Raw genomic sequence first — 15580 nt, forward strand, 5'->3', positions numbered from 1 at the left:
TTGCTCAAGAAGGTTTTAACGAGGCTAGCTTACCCGACATATAACATGTCAAGGTACTGTTCATAATAAAAGTGATTATTTATTAGCATATCTTTTGCATTTTCTCAGTAACAGAATTCTTTTCAAACTATCAGATTCAAACGACCTTTCCAAAAAGGTTATCAAACAAAGTCGCATTATCAAATAACGGATGCGCAATATTTAAGCAACAAACAAACGCTTATAACAGTCAAAATATCCTCATAAGGATAAACCAGAATCTGAATATCCAGTCAGCAAACACAAACAGAAAATCCCAAATACATACAAAAATCACAGATACTATTCCAAAAAGCAAGGAACTAAAGTTCTACAAAATGCAGACCAAAAAAGCTAATAGAAACCCTAATCCGCTAAGTTATCATCGCCTTCCTCGGCACCTTCTTCATCATCAACAAGCTCACCATCACGCACAATTTTCCCAGGCTCCATGGCAGAGAAGTCTGCCTCAGGTACAAGAAACTTGGCTTAAGTAACAGCTCGCTCAAACCCCTCCGCAAATGCATCCAAGATATCACCCTGCTTAGCACCTTCCATTTCTTTCATCTTAGAAGTCAGTTCAATAACTTGATTGCTTAGACTAATCAGATCCTCTTCCTTTTTCGCCAATAAATTTACTGTCTTCTCCCGACCTTCTTTCTCATTCTTCAATTCACTTTCAATCTCAGCAAATTTTTCTTTCAGATCAGACAGGGACTTATCCTTCAACAGAAGCTCCTCCTTTAAGGCAACAGTTGCAGAAGCATCATTCGACAATTTCTTGTGCTTCTTCTCTTGACTCCGACCAATACTAGCAAGACGAAAACCTAAAACCTAACAGTCAAAAAGATCACAAGTCAGTATACTATTTTCTTTCCAAGCGACAACATCTCTTGTTTACTTCCCGCACCATCCAACTCCACAGAATCTGTTTTTCTTTTCTTAAACACAATTGCCTTTTTCTTCGGTGGCTGGTTAACCTCGGCTCCATCATCACCCTTCTCCGGGTTTGACGAAGAACCTTCGAAATTTTTAGCCTTAAAACGAGATCTTAAGCTAGAAGCCGATACTCCAGGATATTTCCCGGCTACAAAAAAAAAAAAAAAACAACACAACACAAAATATTATCAACAATATCAAAAACAACTCACGTAACATAGGCCACAAAAACCCTCACCTAGATAATCCAAAACAGCCGATTTGTCATCCTCCCAAGGCAGCAACTCGGACACAGACACTAAACCTCCCTTATTCACCATTTCAACCAGAAAAGACAAAATGCATTCATTCCGACCACTAATAAGCTCGGGCCCTAGTATATGATTCGGTTGACAACACCAATACATCGGAAATTTCTCTCCTAAATGCTCGTCAAGATAAAATGGAAATTCCTCATCTACAAATTTTACCTTTAGAAACATTTCTTTAAAATCTTTAAAAGATGATTTGTAAAGCCTGAAAACAGCAAAGCCGGGAGTGCTATTCAGATTTATCCATAATCCTTTCCAAACACCCTTGGCTTGAAACAGTGAAAAGAACAACTCCAAATCCGTTTCAACTTCAAGAAATTCCATCAAAATTTCAAAACATTTAATAAACGCCCAGCCATTAGGATGGATTTGAGAAGGAGCAAAATTCATCTATGTCATAACATCACACTCAAAGCTAGAAAAAGGAAGCTTAACACGCAACTCCTCCAACACAGGACTATACATATAAAAACTCTCAAAATCTTTACTCCTATGGTAAACCCGATCAGAACGGTTGCATGGCAACAGTTCCAGACGAAACCCTGGTTTCACTATCCTAGACAAAGCGACTCTGCCCACACTGTCTACATCAGAGAAAAGCGAAGCCCGTATCTGAACATCACTATCTACCCAGTCATAAGCATCACCATCTCCAACCTTGGGCAACACCTTTTTCTTTCCCTCACCCATTTTCGAAAACAAAATGAAACTATAAGAAATACAGAAAACGAAGCTCACTAACCTCTAGTACTCATTTTCCCAAAGAGCTTCTGAAGACTTCTTGTACTGCAACAGAAGAACCACCAAGTCCCTCAACTTGTCATTTAAGAAAACTTTTCAGATCCGTAGAAGGATCTCAACCGTTCAAACTTACCTACTTCGAACGGCAGATACCACGCTTTGGAAATAGCAAAACCATTATTAAAACAATAAATAAAGTGTGAGTTAAAAAGCATTAACCCCCACTACCCTTCCATTTCCCAAAAACCTCTCGAAAGAAAAACGGTTTCACTTAAATGAACCAAGTTAAGCTGGGGGCCCCACTCGCCGAACTATAACTCGCTAACGACAAATTAAAAGCTTAACCTGTCTCTTTTAAGTCAGGACAAGCTTGGGGGCTGTGATATGACCAGTAAACATCGGTTACGAGTTATGAGCTCGGCAACGTATGATCCTCGGCAACCGACCTTTTTTCTGAAGGATAGCATTAATCATTGCTTGTAACGTCAGATACACAATCAATTCTCAGACGTTACAACCTCATCCGTTCGGATACACAATCAATTCTCAGACGTTACAACCTCATCCACATGGATATAAAGGAACGAGGAAACAACCAAAGGTAAGATCATCTTTTTATGAAAGCATTCACATCACATATTACTCTACTGACTTAAGCATCGGAGTGCCTTTGCAGGTACCCGACCCCCCGCTCCAACCGACCGACGTATATTATACTCACCAGGGAGGAATCGCCGACCTACGTCAAAGAACCGAGTTATACCTCCACCTCATTCAGGCAAGAACAATATAGATTTAAATATTTTTTGAATTTGAAATTTTTCTTATAAACAAAACTATTTTTTCATAGAGTTTTCCTTCAAGATCTGAAACGATTTGTATCATCAGAATACCACCAGCAACCATAACGGGAACCAAAATGCTACCACAAACAAGGGAGAAAAATCACAGATGGGTTATAAAATCAAGAACATAAAGCTAAGTTCAGGTCCGAAGGAAAGTTATTTTAGATCTAGATCTGAATCTTAAATCTAAATTTCTAAAAGAAAAGCAGAAAACAGAAACAAAACAAGAAATAAGAAGCAAGAAGATAAGAGAGAAAAAGTTAAAGAGGTGGCGGAACAGTGTGGGCGAAGGTGGAGAAGAACAGAAAATAGAGAAAAAGGAGAAAGGAGGAGAAAGAAGGGGAGGCAGAAGAGACGAAAAAGAGAGAAAAGGTTAAGGAAACAGGAGTTAAAGAAAAAATGTTAAGGGAGATAGAAGCATTGAGGCGGCAACGACCCTCAAGAAAGCTTTAGGGTTTACCTCAACAGGAGAGAAAGAGAACCGATATTCTTTAAAAGTTGGTGATTCACAATGCAATATATTTTTGGCACTTGGCAATATTAAAATTTAAACTTATACTTGTCAAAGAGTTCAATAATATATTGTCGAAAATATTATTTTTTAATATAACAAATGTCTTCTATTTATGTTTTTTACTAGAAAAAACAAAATATAATACTTAATATTATACTCCACTTGAGAGATTGTATTTATAAAAGTAGTTGTATATTTTGCTATAAATAACTAACTAGTTTATTGTATGTAATTGTTGGTACAAAAAATGGATATTTTTTATTATCAGTAATTTCGACCATAAAAGTGATATTTCAACTGCAGAAACAAAAATGAACAAGTTGAAGCCGATAAAAGACGAGACAAATAATGTTAAAGTCGAAGGGTAGTTAGTGACTTTTTTTTAACATCAAGATTTACTACTCGACCTTCAAAGCTGAAGAAGAGAATATGGGATCGAAATTTGAGGAGTAAGCTAGGACTTGAAAACTAAAAGATACGTGAGTGTCAAAACTTGGGAATAAACATTTTTCATGATCAAAGCAATGTCGTGACCGAGAAAAAAGAGAAAATAGAATCGTGGACAACATGCTACATAATTAGTCAATCTTATGGACTATACATAATAAAAACTCAGAAGAGTTCGGAGATTCAATCCAGAACGCTAGATCATCACGTAAACTCATAAAATTCTCAATCTCTACGACGCAACAAAAAAATATAGAGTGTAAGTACATGTGAGTGTTAGAAATCAACATTTAATTCGCTGTCGTTTGCTTATTTTATTTATTGTTGTTTATTTTCTTTATATTATGTTACTGCTTTGATTTAATCGATACTTTATATTTTTATTGTCTATTATTCTATTTGATTATCTATTCCTTAGTTTTGCATCATCATTTATTATAATAAATTTACCACTAATAATATTGACATAAATTGCTTTGACACTAATTAAATAATTTTTTGATCGAGTTTATTCTTTTTTAAAAGAGTTATATCTGTTTTTTCTACTTGAGATCTTAATACAAATTCGTTTCCACAATACTTGTCTAAATCGACAAAAAAACGAGTTAAACAGTAACAACACAAATAGATATAAATAATAATTTCCTCAGTTTCTCTTGATCTTAACAGCCATTGTTTTTTAATCTTCAATTACCATCACAATTAGTCATGATTGGTAATAAACTAACATCACCGTCTGAATCTTTTGGAACACCGCGACAAATCAGATACGGGAAGCATATATGTTAAGAATCACATCAACTCTGAGCTTGTTAATTCATAATGGATTTTAAAGCAATATTCAATGTGAGAAGAGCTTACAAGAAAGCAATATATCTATCATATGGCTCGAGCTGATTAGCAACATTGCAGATCGTAGTTTCTTAAAAGTAAAGCTCAGTCTGTCATGTCTTGTTCCCATTCCTACATATTTTTTACGTTGTGTTTAATATGTTGGTTCAGTTTGGTGTAATGAAGCACCTCTTTTCGTACTGCATTAAATAGTTGGTAGTGATACAATGCAATCCACTTACAATATATAATATTATTTCCCTCCACTAATTGCTTATTAGCAGGCAATATTCTCAGTGGTTGGTGATGATTATGGATGACCAAGTAATTTCCTGCTTCTATGAATTACGCTGCGTTTACAACTAACATGGACAAATTTAAAAATGGGGACCATTGAGGAGCACCCTTTTATTGATTCACCTTTCGAAGAATCCAAACCACGAGTTCCTTTACATAAAAGTTAAATGGTGTATCTCATTATACAAGGCATAAAACAAATGAACAAATTACAGAATAGAAAAATGCTATATAAGTCATAATATAATATTAATTCATTATAATTCGATTGTAATTTCTCTCGTATGGTAAGCCACTTATAAAAGAAATATTCAAATTTTCGAATTATATTATTTTTATTTTTAATATTCAAAATACAATGTTCTATTTAAAGAATGAAAAGGAAATAAATAAGAGTTGAAGGCCGGCTTCGATCCACTATAACACCAGTAAACACCTCCACTGAAGAGATGCCGTACAATGATATTCTGTGTTGCATATAACTGCAGCAAGGACGGACGACACTCTCCATTGAACGAGATATGAATATTCCAAATTCTGAAAATAAATAAATAAGTTGGATAAAGAATGTAGTGTCCCATTTCCATCGTAGGAGCCACTACCCATTGCCGAACCAACTCTCTTTCTCTCCGTTTAAATTCATTCATTCTTCGTGCCATCCATACACAAAACAAAACAAACATGGAAACCATACAGCACAGAACGGTGCCAGTGAATGGCATCAACATGCACGTTGCAGAGAAAGGAGAAGGCCCAGTGCTGCTCTTCCTCCACGGCTTCCCCGAGCTATGGTACACCTGGCGCCACCAGATTCTGGCTCTCTCCTCCAAGGGATACCGCTGTGTGGCGCCAGATCTCCGTGGCTACGGGGACACCGATGTTCCAAAGTCGGTGAGCAGCTACACTTGCTTCCACATAGTGGGAGACATTGTTGCGCTCATCGACTCACTTGGAGTGGATCAAGTGTTCCTGGTGGCTCATGACTGGGGCGCCATGATTGCTTGGTACCTCTGCATGTTCCGGCCGGAGAGAATCAAAGCATATGTATGCCTCAGCGTGCCTCTCCTGCGAAGACACCCTACCATAAAAACCGTTGATGGGATGCGTTTCTTGTATGGTGATGACTACTACATTTGCAGGTTTCAGGAAGCGGGAGAAATGGAAGGTCAGATAGCTCAAGTTGGAACAATCAATGCCATGAAGAATATCCTCACAACCCGCAAGACTGGCCCTCCCATCCTTCCCAAGGGACAGTTTGGAAATGGAGTCAATGAATCTACCCCTGAGACCTTGCCTTCTTGGCTCACTCAGGACGATCTCGATTATTTTGTCTCCAAATTCGACAAAACTGGCTTCACCGGTGGCTTGAACTACTACAGAAATTTGAACTTGTGAGTGTGTGTGTGTGTGTGAAGGCATGATAACTAATTAATTGATTAATAATTGTAGTTAATTAATTTGTGAATGTGCAGGAACTGGGAGTTGACGGCACCATGGAGTGGAACGAAGATAAAGGTGCCGGTGAAATTCATAACAGGTGATATGGACATGGTGTACACGTCGCTAGGGATGAAAGATTATATCGAGAGTGGGCTTTTCAAGGAAGAGGTGCCGAATTTGGAGGAAGTCATTATTCAAGAAGGTGTAGCTCACTTCAACAATCAAGAGGCAGCAGAGGATGTCACTAATCACATTTACACCTTCATTACTAAGTTCTAATAATATCATCATCAAATGAAAGCCTTGTCTACTTGGCGTTACGTTCCTTCTGTTTCAAATAAGTTAGAGCTCACTGCTCACTGCTCTTTTTGTTTCACTTGTACTCCATGCAAGTCTTAGAGCAAACTTCCTTTTTTTTTTCATTTTTATAATAAGCTAAACTTGTCCTAACAATAATTCATTGCATCTCTTCTTCATTCTCTGTTTTCGGTTTATACTATGCGTTTTTGCCGCCTTGTTCTCTCCTTGATTTCTTGGACCAAAGTGCATATCTCAAACTAAGTCTGCCACTTAAGTGATAGGAGACCAATAACTTTTGTAATTTATAGTCATTAAATAACTATTAATAATATTTTTAATGATATAAGATTATTCAATTTTTTTTTATTAATTACATGTTCACTAAAATTTAATAATCCTCAAATTTTTCCACCACATAATACCAAGGGAAAAAGTTTGTCATCATCATCACATAAAACGCCACCTAGAGAACGACACCCAACTCCAATGATGTCTACATCCTATAAATTAAGATTAACTTAACCAAATTGGTAGTTAATTAGAAATTAGAGATTTAAAGAGATTACTGTTGAGGATGTTGCGAATATCTTCTTCCTAGTACCTGGATGGGCTCTAAATGTGACAAATTTTCCATGTTTTGTTGTTGGAAGGGGGACCAGAACAGAACAGACCAGACCCTAAGTCAAGATAGCTTATCGGGTCGGTAGGCGGATACAGATATTGTCCTTATGTATCACATGCCATAACAGAAAGTAGCTAGTGGTCCTTTCTTATTAATTGAAATGTTGATTCTTGAACATATCATAAAAGAAATTGAAGACTAATCTCTGAGGTGATTTCGTCAATTCAATTCAGCACCGACCCGACACTAGTAGCCAGTAGGTAAGAGAGAAAATAATTGTACTAATTTTTTTTTATTATTCTTTTTTTGTACATATTTTTTTTATTATTCTTTAACGTATAGAAGATTCTCTTTTTTGCATTTTTTATCGATATCTTTTATTACTAAAAGTAAAAAGTGTTTACAAAAAATGATATATAAAGCTACTTTTAGTTGTTGAAATAACTGTTTTTCTTTAAATTATACCCCACAATCATTTTAATTTACAATATTTAAAATTAAATAGACTTGTTTTGCGCATATTTGCAGTACGATTTTTATTTTACAGTCGTCTGATAAAAAAATTAAAAATATCTCTCTAAACATATTTAGCTAGATATATTTAAATGTTATTGTATGTGTATTTGATTTTACTCTTTAATTTATACTTTTAAAATAAATTTAAAAATAATATGTATTATTATTTATAAAAATAAAAATATATTAAATATTTTATATAAATAAAAAAGATATTAAAAATGTTTTTAAAAACAATTTACATTTTAATATTTATATTATTATAATTTATTTAAAATATATATAATGTATAAATTTATTTATCCATAAATTTTTCTTATTAAGTAAAACCGATTACGTTTTCTATTAATTAAATAAATCTTTTTTTTTTATTAAGTTTATATCATTAAATATGTTTGATGTCAAATGCTTTTGATTTGCATATATATATACTCTAGTAAAGTTACCATTACTCCTCCAACTCCCACCGCTTCAGCTGCCCAACTACTGAACTGATGAAACCTTCCTGCTCCAGAGTCAGACACATAAATTCAAATTAGGTGAAAACTTGCATAAAATTATTTGTATCTCGAGATTGATATTTAAAAATTGTTAAATAATTTAATAAATTTAATTAAATTATTATTTAATAAATTTTAATTATAAATTTTACATAAAAATAACGGCGTATAAATGTAAATTTGAATTGATCTATGTGTCCACTTTGTTTTATTTGAGGCAAATTTTTCAATGATAAAAATTTATGTATAATTTTTTTATATGAAATTGATAATTAAAAATTATTTGATAATAATTTAATTAAATATATTAAATTATTTGATAATTTTTAAATATTAATTTTATATAAAAATAATTAAATCTAAATTTTTATTTTTTTTTAATAGTTGGCTAAAATTTTGGAGGAAATTTGAATAAAATGATTAGGCATGAACAATGATGGCACTNNNNTTATCTCCTAAACTTTTTTGTTTTATAGTATAGATGTAGAATATTTATAACGCGAAACAATTATAAATCAAGAGATCTATTTAAGGAGAAGTGGAAATGTGTGCGAAACAGGTGTATGCCTTTCCCATTTCTATCCCTACTTCAAATTCATTTCATTCATTCATAGTTTCATACACACAGCACCCAACCCTTCTTCTCACATCACAAACATGGAAACCATAGAGCACAAAACAGTGGAAGTAAACGGCATCAAGATGCATGTTGCAGAGAAAGGAGAAGGCCCCGTGGTGCTCTTCCTCCACGGCTTCCCGGAGCTCTGGTACACGTGGCGCCACCAGATTCTGTCTCTATCCTCCAAGGGTTACCGCTGCGTGGCCCCGGATCTCCGCGGCTACGGAGACACCGATGTTCCTTCTTCAGTGAGCAGCTACACTTGTTTCCACATAGTGGGAGACATTGTTGCACTCATCGACTCGTTGGGCGTGGATCAAGTGTTCCTGGTGGCTCATGACTGGGGTGCCATAATCGGCTGGTACCTCTGCATGTTCCGCCCTGACAGAGTGAAAGCATACGTTTGTCTCAGTGTTCCTTTCTTGCCCAGAAACCCAAACGTGAAGCCCGTAGACGCCATGCGTGCCTTGTATGGCGATGACTACTACATCTGCAGATTCCAGGTTTTCTTTTCTTATGACAACGACAACTCTGTGATACAAAATCCGCACACTTTCAAGTATATATGTGTGTGGTACAATTAATTAATGCGCTTTTTTTTTTCATTTATTCTATGCAACAAGGCTAATAATAATGTTTTCTCAACTTGTCAACAACCCTCTTCAACTTCATTTATTACAATTAGAGAGTTTGACACGATGAATTGGGTGTGGCAGGAGCCAGGGAAGGCCGAAGCGGAGTTTGGAAAAGCTAAGCCAGAACATGTGATGAAGAAGATGTTTTGCAATCGTGCCACTGGGCCACCAATTCTGCCAAAACAAGGGATGCCTTCAAATCCCCCCAGTACTACCGAAATTCCTTTACCTAATTGGTTAACTCAAGAAGATGTGGCTTATTTTGCTTCTAAGTTTGAGAAAACTGGCTTCACTGGACCTCTTAACTACTATAGAAACATGAACTTGTGAGTTCCCTTTACTCGTTGTAATTATTTATACTGTTTTTGAGTGCTGATATTTACAGTGTGATATTTACAGGAATTGGGAGCTGACAGCGGCATGGACTGGGGTCCAAATAAAAGTGCCGGTGAAGTTCATCACAGGTGAATTGGATATGGTATACACTTCCCCTTCGATTAAACAGTACATAGAGAGCGGTGCTTTCAAGAGAGATGTGCCAAATTTACAAGATGTGGTTGTGCAACAAGGGGTAGCTCACTTCAACAACCAAGAAGCTGCTGTGGACGTAACTAATCACATTTATGACTTCATTAACAAGTTCTGATATTAATTTTGTTATCATCACAATTATACTTTCGTTTTTTCTTATTTGGTCTAGTTTTCTCCTGTAATTTAAAATATTGAAACCGTGATGCTATGTCATTTTCTTTTAATTGCAAGATCAAATCAGTGCTACTTCGATATCTATAAGCCAAATTTATATTTATTTGATTTCGGTATCTATAAGCCAAATTTATATTTATTTGATTACATTAAGTTGTTTTTTTAGTATTTAATTATACTACAATTCAGAAGTATCTTGAATTATGACAAAGACGACCGTATTTCGGAAAATAAATATAGGTTAGAATTCAACCTTGAAAACATATGAATATTGCACAAGACAATTGTAAACGATGGGGGTGAAATTAGAGAGAAATTTGGGCATCACCCATTTCAGATGGCTTGAATAAGAGACTGGTAGTTCAACACTCATTAGATGGTTTAGTAGATCGATTGTGATCTACATCAAGATCAAATCATATTAGGGATAAGAATCTAGCTTTAACAAAATGTGCCTGCACTATAGAGTTAAGTGCACAATCCCAATTCAAGTTCATACCGCTGAAAAGGCTACCGATTCAGTAGACTAACAAAAGGAGAACAAAAACTTCATAATAATATAATATACGACAACAAAAATTATAGCACTTATAGTAGACTTCAAAGTATAAGAGGAGAAAAGCAGCACAACCTCCATTCTCCATACCAAATATTTTTTACCAAAACATAACATAGGAAAACTGTCTTCAGCACTAGGATATGGGAGAATGTGTTAAATTTCAAAACTAAAAACTTAAGAAAAATACGGAAATAATACAACTTAAACCCTAAATCCTTTGCTGTTTCTCCTTCCTCTAGCCCTCTCAAACTTCCTTCCCTTAGATCGTACATAAGGCTTGGTATGGCTGTGAGGAACACCAGGAGCAGGACCAAAGTGTTTCACAGCTTCCCTGGAGTTCTTTGGGCCTCTAAGAAGGACCTGCATTCATACAACAATATATAAACCAAATTAACCATCTAAAAACTGATCACTTCAATATTTCCAAACTCATCCTATCATAATGCATAGTACCATTATTTTGAACCAGTCCAGGTCAAATATCCATTGATAAGTTTATATATCATAGTCATAGACATCATTTGAAACTAGTAAGTGGATTATATATCTCATCTACACATACCGTGTTCTGTCCGAGAGGAGCCCTAAGTGCAAGCTGATCAAATGTCAAGCATTCACCACCAGCCTTCTCTATTCTAGCACGTGCAGTCTCTGTAAACCTGAGTGCAGTAACCTTCAATGCAGGAACTTCATACACTCTGATATCATCGGTTACAGCTCCCACTACAACGCCAATTTTACCTTCCTGCATCAAAAAAACAAACATCCAGTGGAGAGTGTAAGTACTCAAAACTTTAAAGAATTCCTATCTTACCACTAAGGAATATAAGAGATGGAAAAACAAACCTTTCCCTTCATGAACTTAATCAAGCGTGACAAAGAAAGCGGAGGCTTGTTAACCTTGCTCATGAACAAGCGCTTCAGTATCACGGCATTGAAATTGCTGCCGGTCCTCCTCACAAGGAAGCGGTAAAGCTGATCATGTCACACCAAATCAGAACCGTCCAAATACATAAATAAATAAATCTCTAAAACAGATCAAAATCTGCACAATTTATGTTAAAGGAGTTCCCTCAGTATAATGAAAGGAATAATCAAATGTTATTCAGCATTAGCATGGTAAAGAATAGCAGCATCATTGGGAACCTTGCAAATTACAAGCACTAAAGTATTACTAAAAAGCATAAATTATAACGTGTTAGTGAAGTGTGTGTTGAGGCTCAGAGAAATGTGGAGAATTCTATTCCCAGGCCTTGATAATAGTGAAGGCCTCGTAATGAGCTGGGATCACATTTTCATCATCGTCGTGAATATTATATAGAAAAGAAGAAAGAAAGGGATCGGGAGTTTGAGAATAATAATGAGAAGAACCTTGACGAGGAGCTTGAGGTAGATATCATTGGACTTGGGTGCGGTCCTTTTGCTCTTTTTGCTCTTGCCGCCAGCCTTAATATCGATCCCCTGCGTATTCAAATTTGGAAATGCAGAACGGTCAGCGGTTACAGCACAACAACAATAAGAGATGGAAGAAGGGGAAGATGAGAGCGAAGGGTACCATTGCAGCTTTGGATGTGTTTTCTGTGTTGGAACCAAGAGCTTCTCCGACGCTGCGCCTGCTCGCTATAAAACACCATCAAGCCAAAACTAGGGTTTTTCATTTGCTCTCCTTTCATATGGATTTGGGCCTTATGGGCCAAACCCGTTCTATTTTATTTTTTATTGTTAAGATAAAAACTCTATACCCAATATATAGGTTGCTCTGGTATGCGTCCTCCACTGAACAAATTTGGGGACCATGAGAACAAATTGGGGGCCTACTTTGCAAATAGAGTACACATAAAAATAATATTAAATGGAGCTCAGTACCGCGACGGATTAGTCTTTGGCATGTCGAGCCGAGGGATACCGTGGGAAACCAAAAAAAAAATAATATTTGTACCAATTTCATGTATATTTTGAGTAAAATACCAATTTGATTTTTGTTCATTTGTCCGAATGACAATGAGACCCTTAACTAAAAAAACGATTCACTTTCGCCCTTGACTCTATGCTTCATTTACCAACACAGTCCTTCTGTCATTTTTACTGTCAAAGAATAACGAAATTTACTAATATGCTCGTTAAGTTGGTGAGGTGAGGTTCAGATGGTGAGGTGAATATTAGATGTTCACGTAACTCATTAGAAATGACAAAAATCTATTTGTTCCGTTTCATGTGAGTACGAATCACACTGTTTTTAGGGGTGTTCAAATCCAAACTGATCCAAATTAAACCGCTCATTCAATTCGATCCAAACCGAAAACCGATTAAAACCGCATTAGTTCGGATTTGATTGGATTCTATTTTTTGCAAACCGCTAGATTGGATCGGATTTTGGATCTACTTTTCATAACCGATCCAATCCAATCCAAACCGCACAATGTGCTATAATATTATTATTTTATTATTATATTTACAATTATACTTATAGCATGTTCAATTTGTTATACATTTTTCTATTATTCATGTATTATTATTATTTAATAAATATTTTATGTTCAAAATGTTATTTATTTATTTATTTTAACTAACTTATAAATTTATTTCTATTGTTATGTTATCATTGGCTTTTTAAGATATTGTTAAGACTTGTTATGTCATTGTTGATTATTTAAAATTTGATGTTGAGACTTGTTATATGTATTTAATTTTTTATATTTAAAAACCGCAAATCCAAACCGCTTGTAATCTGATCGGATTGGATCGGATTTTCAAAAAGATTTCATCCAATCCAAACCGCACCGCACATCAATTAAGCGTTCGGATCGGATATTTTTTTCCTTAAAACCGAACCAAACCGCACTGCGAACACCCCTAACTGTTTTGCTGCTCCCAGAAGACGTTATTAGATGATTTTTGTCGTCATCTCTCCCTTTGTTTCATGTTTGAAACCCTAAATCTCTATTAACAGTAGCAGAAAGTATAGGAGTGAAAAAGATAAGGTGAATGATGATGATAGGAGTGTAGATAAATTTTATACATATTTTGATTATCCTGTAGATCTACTATAAGTAATTGATGATGGAGTTAGAGAGAAAATTCTTGAAGGAGAGATGCATTCTAAATACCAGAAAGACATTTGAAGTAACTTGTAATAAGTGTGGCCAAAAGGGCCATTACTACAAGACTTGTTCAAAGTCTCTAACGATTTTAATTGGAAGTATATGGCCAAGAAGAAAAGAAGAGTTAGAAAGGAGAGTGTTGCATCAGTGGATTCTACCAACACCACAAATGTATAATCACTCTAGGATTCGATTGTCGGAATTTTAAGTGTCATATTATATTTTCATGAGGGGTTTAATTGTCTGTAACTAAAATGCTCATGTGTTTAATTCATCATATTTAAACAATGATTTATATAGATTTAGGAAGCACAGAAATTCAAAAAATAGTCAGAATGTCAATTCTGTAGTAACTATCATGAATCTAATGGTGAGTAGGTTCATGGTTATATCTCTCAAAGTTGTGTTCATAATCTTGTCATTGTTTATATATGAATTGTATGTTATTTGTAACTGTAGGTAAAGGCGAAAAAATAAAAGAAGAAACTATCTAAATCAATTCGAAAATGAGGGACTCTAGTAGCACAAGTGGATGAAACTCACTTTCATCATTTGTTCTCCCAAATAGAGGTTGTAACCTAAATCACAATTAAATTATACTATTTCATCGTTCACCCCATCTCTTCTACTCCCACCCTCTCTGCTAGCTCATGAAGGTTAGGGTTCCAAACATGAAATAAAGGGAGAGAGACGACGAGAATCATTTAATAACGTCTTCTGGAGACTACAAAACAATGTCATTCGTGATCCTGTGGAACAAGACAGATAACCCCTTATCCTTTTTAACAAGCCACATGAGTATTTAACATCCACCTCATCACTTTAACCTTCCACTTCAACAACTTAACGAGACACATCAGTAAGTTCTACTACTCTTTAACGATAAAAGTGATAGAAAGATTGGCCGACGGAACATAAAGTTAGGAGTTGAAGTGAATTTTTTTTATTCAAAAATTACGTTGTCATTCGGACAAATGAACAAAATCAAATTGGTACTTTATTATGTATATTTCACTCGTATACCTTTTTTACAGTATTAAAAAAGAATTCATTTTTCATCTCCTTCCACTTTTATTAATTATTTTTAATATCAATAATAAAAAAATATACAAATTATTTGGAATAAAAGACAAAAATGGATACACAAACAAATTATGGCCCAAAGATTAAACAATTTAAAATTTTTGTCCACTCCAAAATTGGAACACAAACTTGTTTAAGACACAGAAATTTCTAATAACTTTTTTTTTCTATACTTATTAAATTAATTTGAGTTAGTCAAGTGATCAACTCACAAGTTTGTTTGATCGAGATTTGAATTTCACTTTGTGTATGTAATAATTCATTGACCAACAACAGACTCTTAAATTAAGCTTAGATCTACGACAGATTAATCATTGACTTGTTGAACTAAAAGATACCATGAGTAGCTAATTTTTTTTAAACCCACTCAGATAAAGACACTTAAAACGTATTTTTTAAAAAATATTTTTAAGTAATTAAAATTCAATATATGTAATTAATTAAACCATGTTGTTTTATCAAAATTAGATCAGATAAATTGATTTGGCCAAAAAATCGATAAACTATACCTTGAACAGTTCAACCTGTCTAAATTAATATTTTTTTATAAAAAATAA

At 34.8% G+C, this 15580-nt stretch overlaps 2 protein-coding genes and 2 non-coding genes across 4 annotated transcripts; 1 reads left to right on the plus strand and 3 right to left on the minus strand.

Annotated features, from left to right (window-relative positions):
- The first annotated feature begins 5367 nt into the window (after positions 1-5367).
- Positions 5368-10360, plus strand: LOC107492180 (uncharacterized). Its single transcript, XM_052262914.1, has 5 exons — positions 5368-6334; positions 6416-6656; positions 8844-9443; positions 9657-9901; positions 9975-10360. Exons 1-5 carry the CDS (start codon positions 5625-5627, stop codon positions 10219-10221), a joined length of 2043 nt encoding a protein of 680 aa, XP_052118874.1. The 5' UTR covers positions 5368-5624; the 3' UTR covers positions 10222-10360.
- Positions 10361-10807: 447 nt separating this feature from the next.
- LOC107492215 (60S ribosomal protein L18) lies at positions 10808-12502 on the minus strand. The gene is made up of 5 exons (XM_016113208.3): positions 12395-12502; positions 12211-12300; positions 11686-11814; positions 11402-11584; positions 10808-11199 (listed from the first exon to the last, which is right to left on the minus strand). The coding sequence occupies exons 1-5, from the start codon at positions 12395-12397 to the stop codon at positions 11041-11043; spliced, it is 564 nt and encodes a 187-aa protein (XP_015968694.1). The 5' UTR covers positions 12398-12502; the 3' UTR covers positions 10808-11040.
- Positions 11906-11985, minus strand: LOC127739993 (small nucleolar RNA snoR53Y). The gene has a single exon (XR_008000734.1). It is a non-coding gene; the product is annotated as a small nucleolar RNA snoR53Y (small nucleolar RNA).
- Positions 12052-12151, minus strand: LOC127739987 (small nucleolar RNA snoR69Y). Its single transcript, XR_008000728.1, has one exon. It is a non-coding gene; the product is annotated as a small nucleolar RNA snoR69Y (small nucleolar RNA).
- Positions 12503-15580: the final 3078 nt, after the last annotated feature.

The sequence above is a fragment of the Arachis duranensis genome, chromosome 6 (assembly GCF_000817695.3).
Source record: "Arachis duranensis cultivar V14167 chromosome 6, aradu.V14167.gnm2.J7QH, whole genome shotgun sequence".
Lineage (NCBI taxonomy): Eukaryota > Viridiplantae > Streptophyta > Magnoliopsida > Fabales > Fabaceae > Arachis > Arachis duranensis.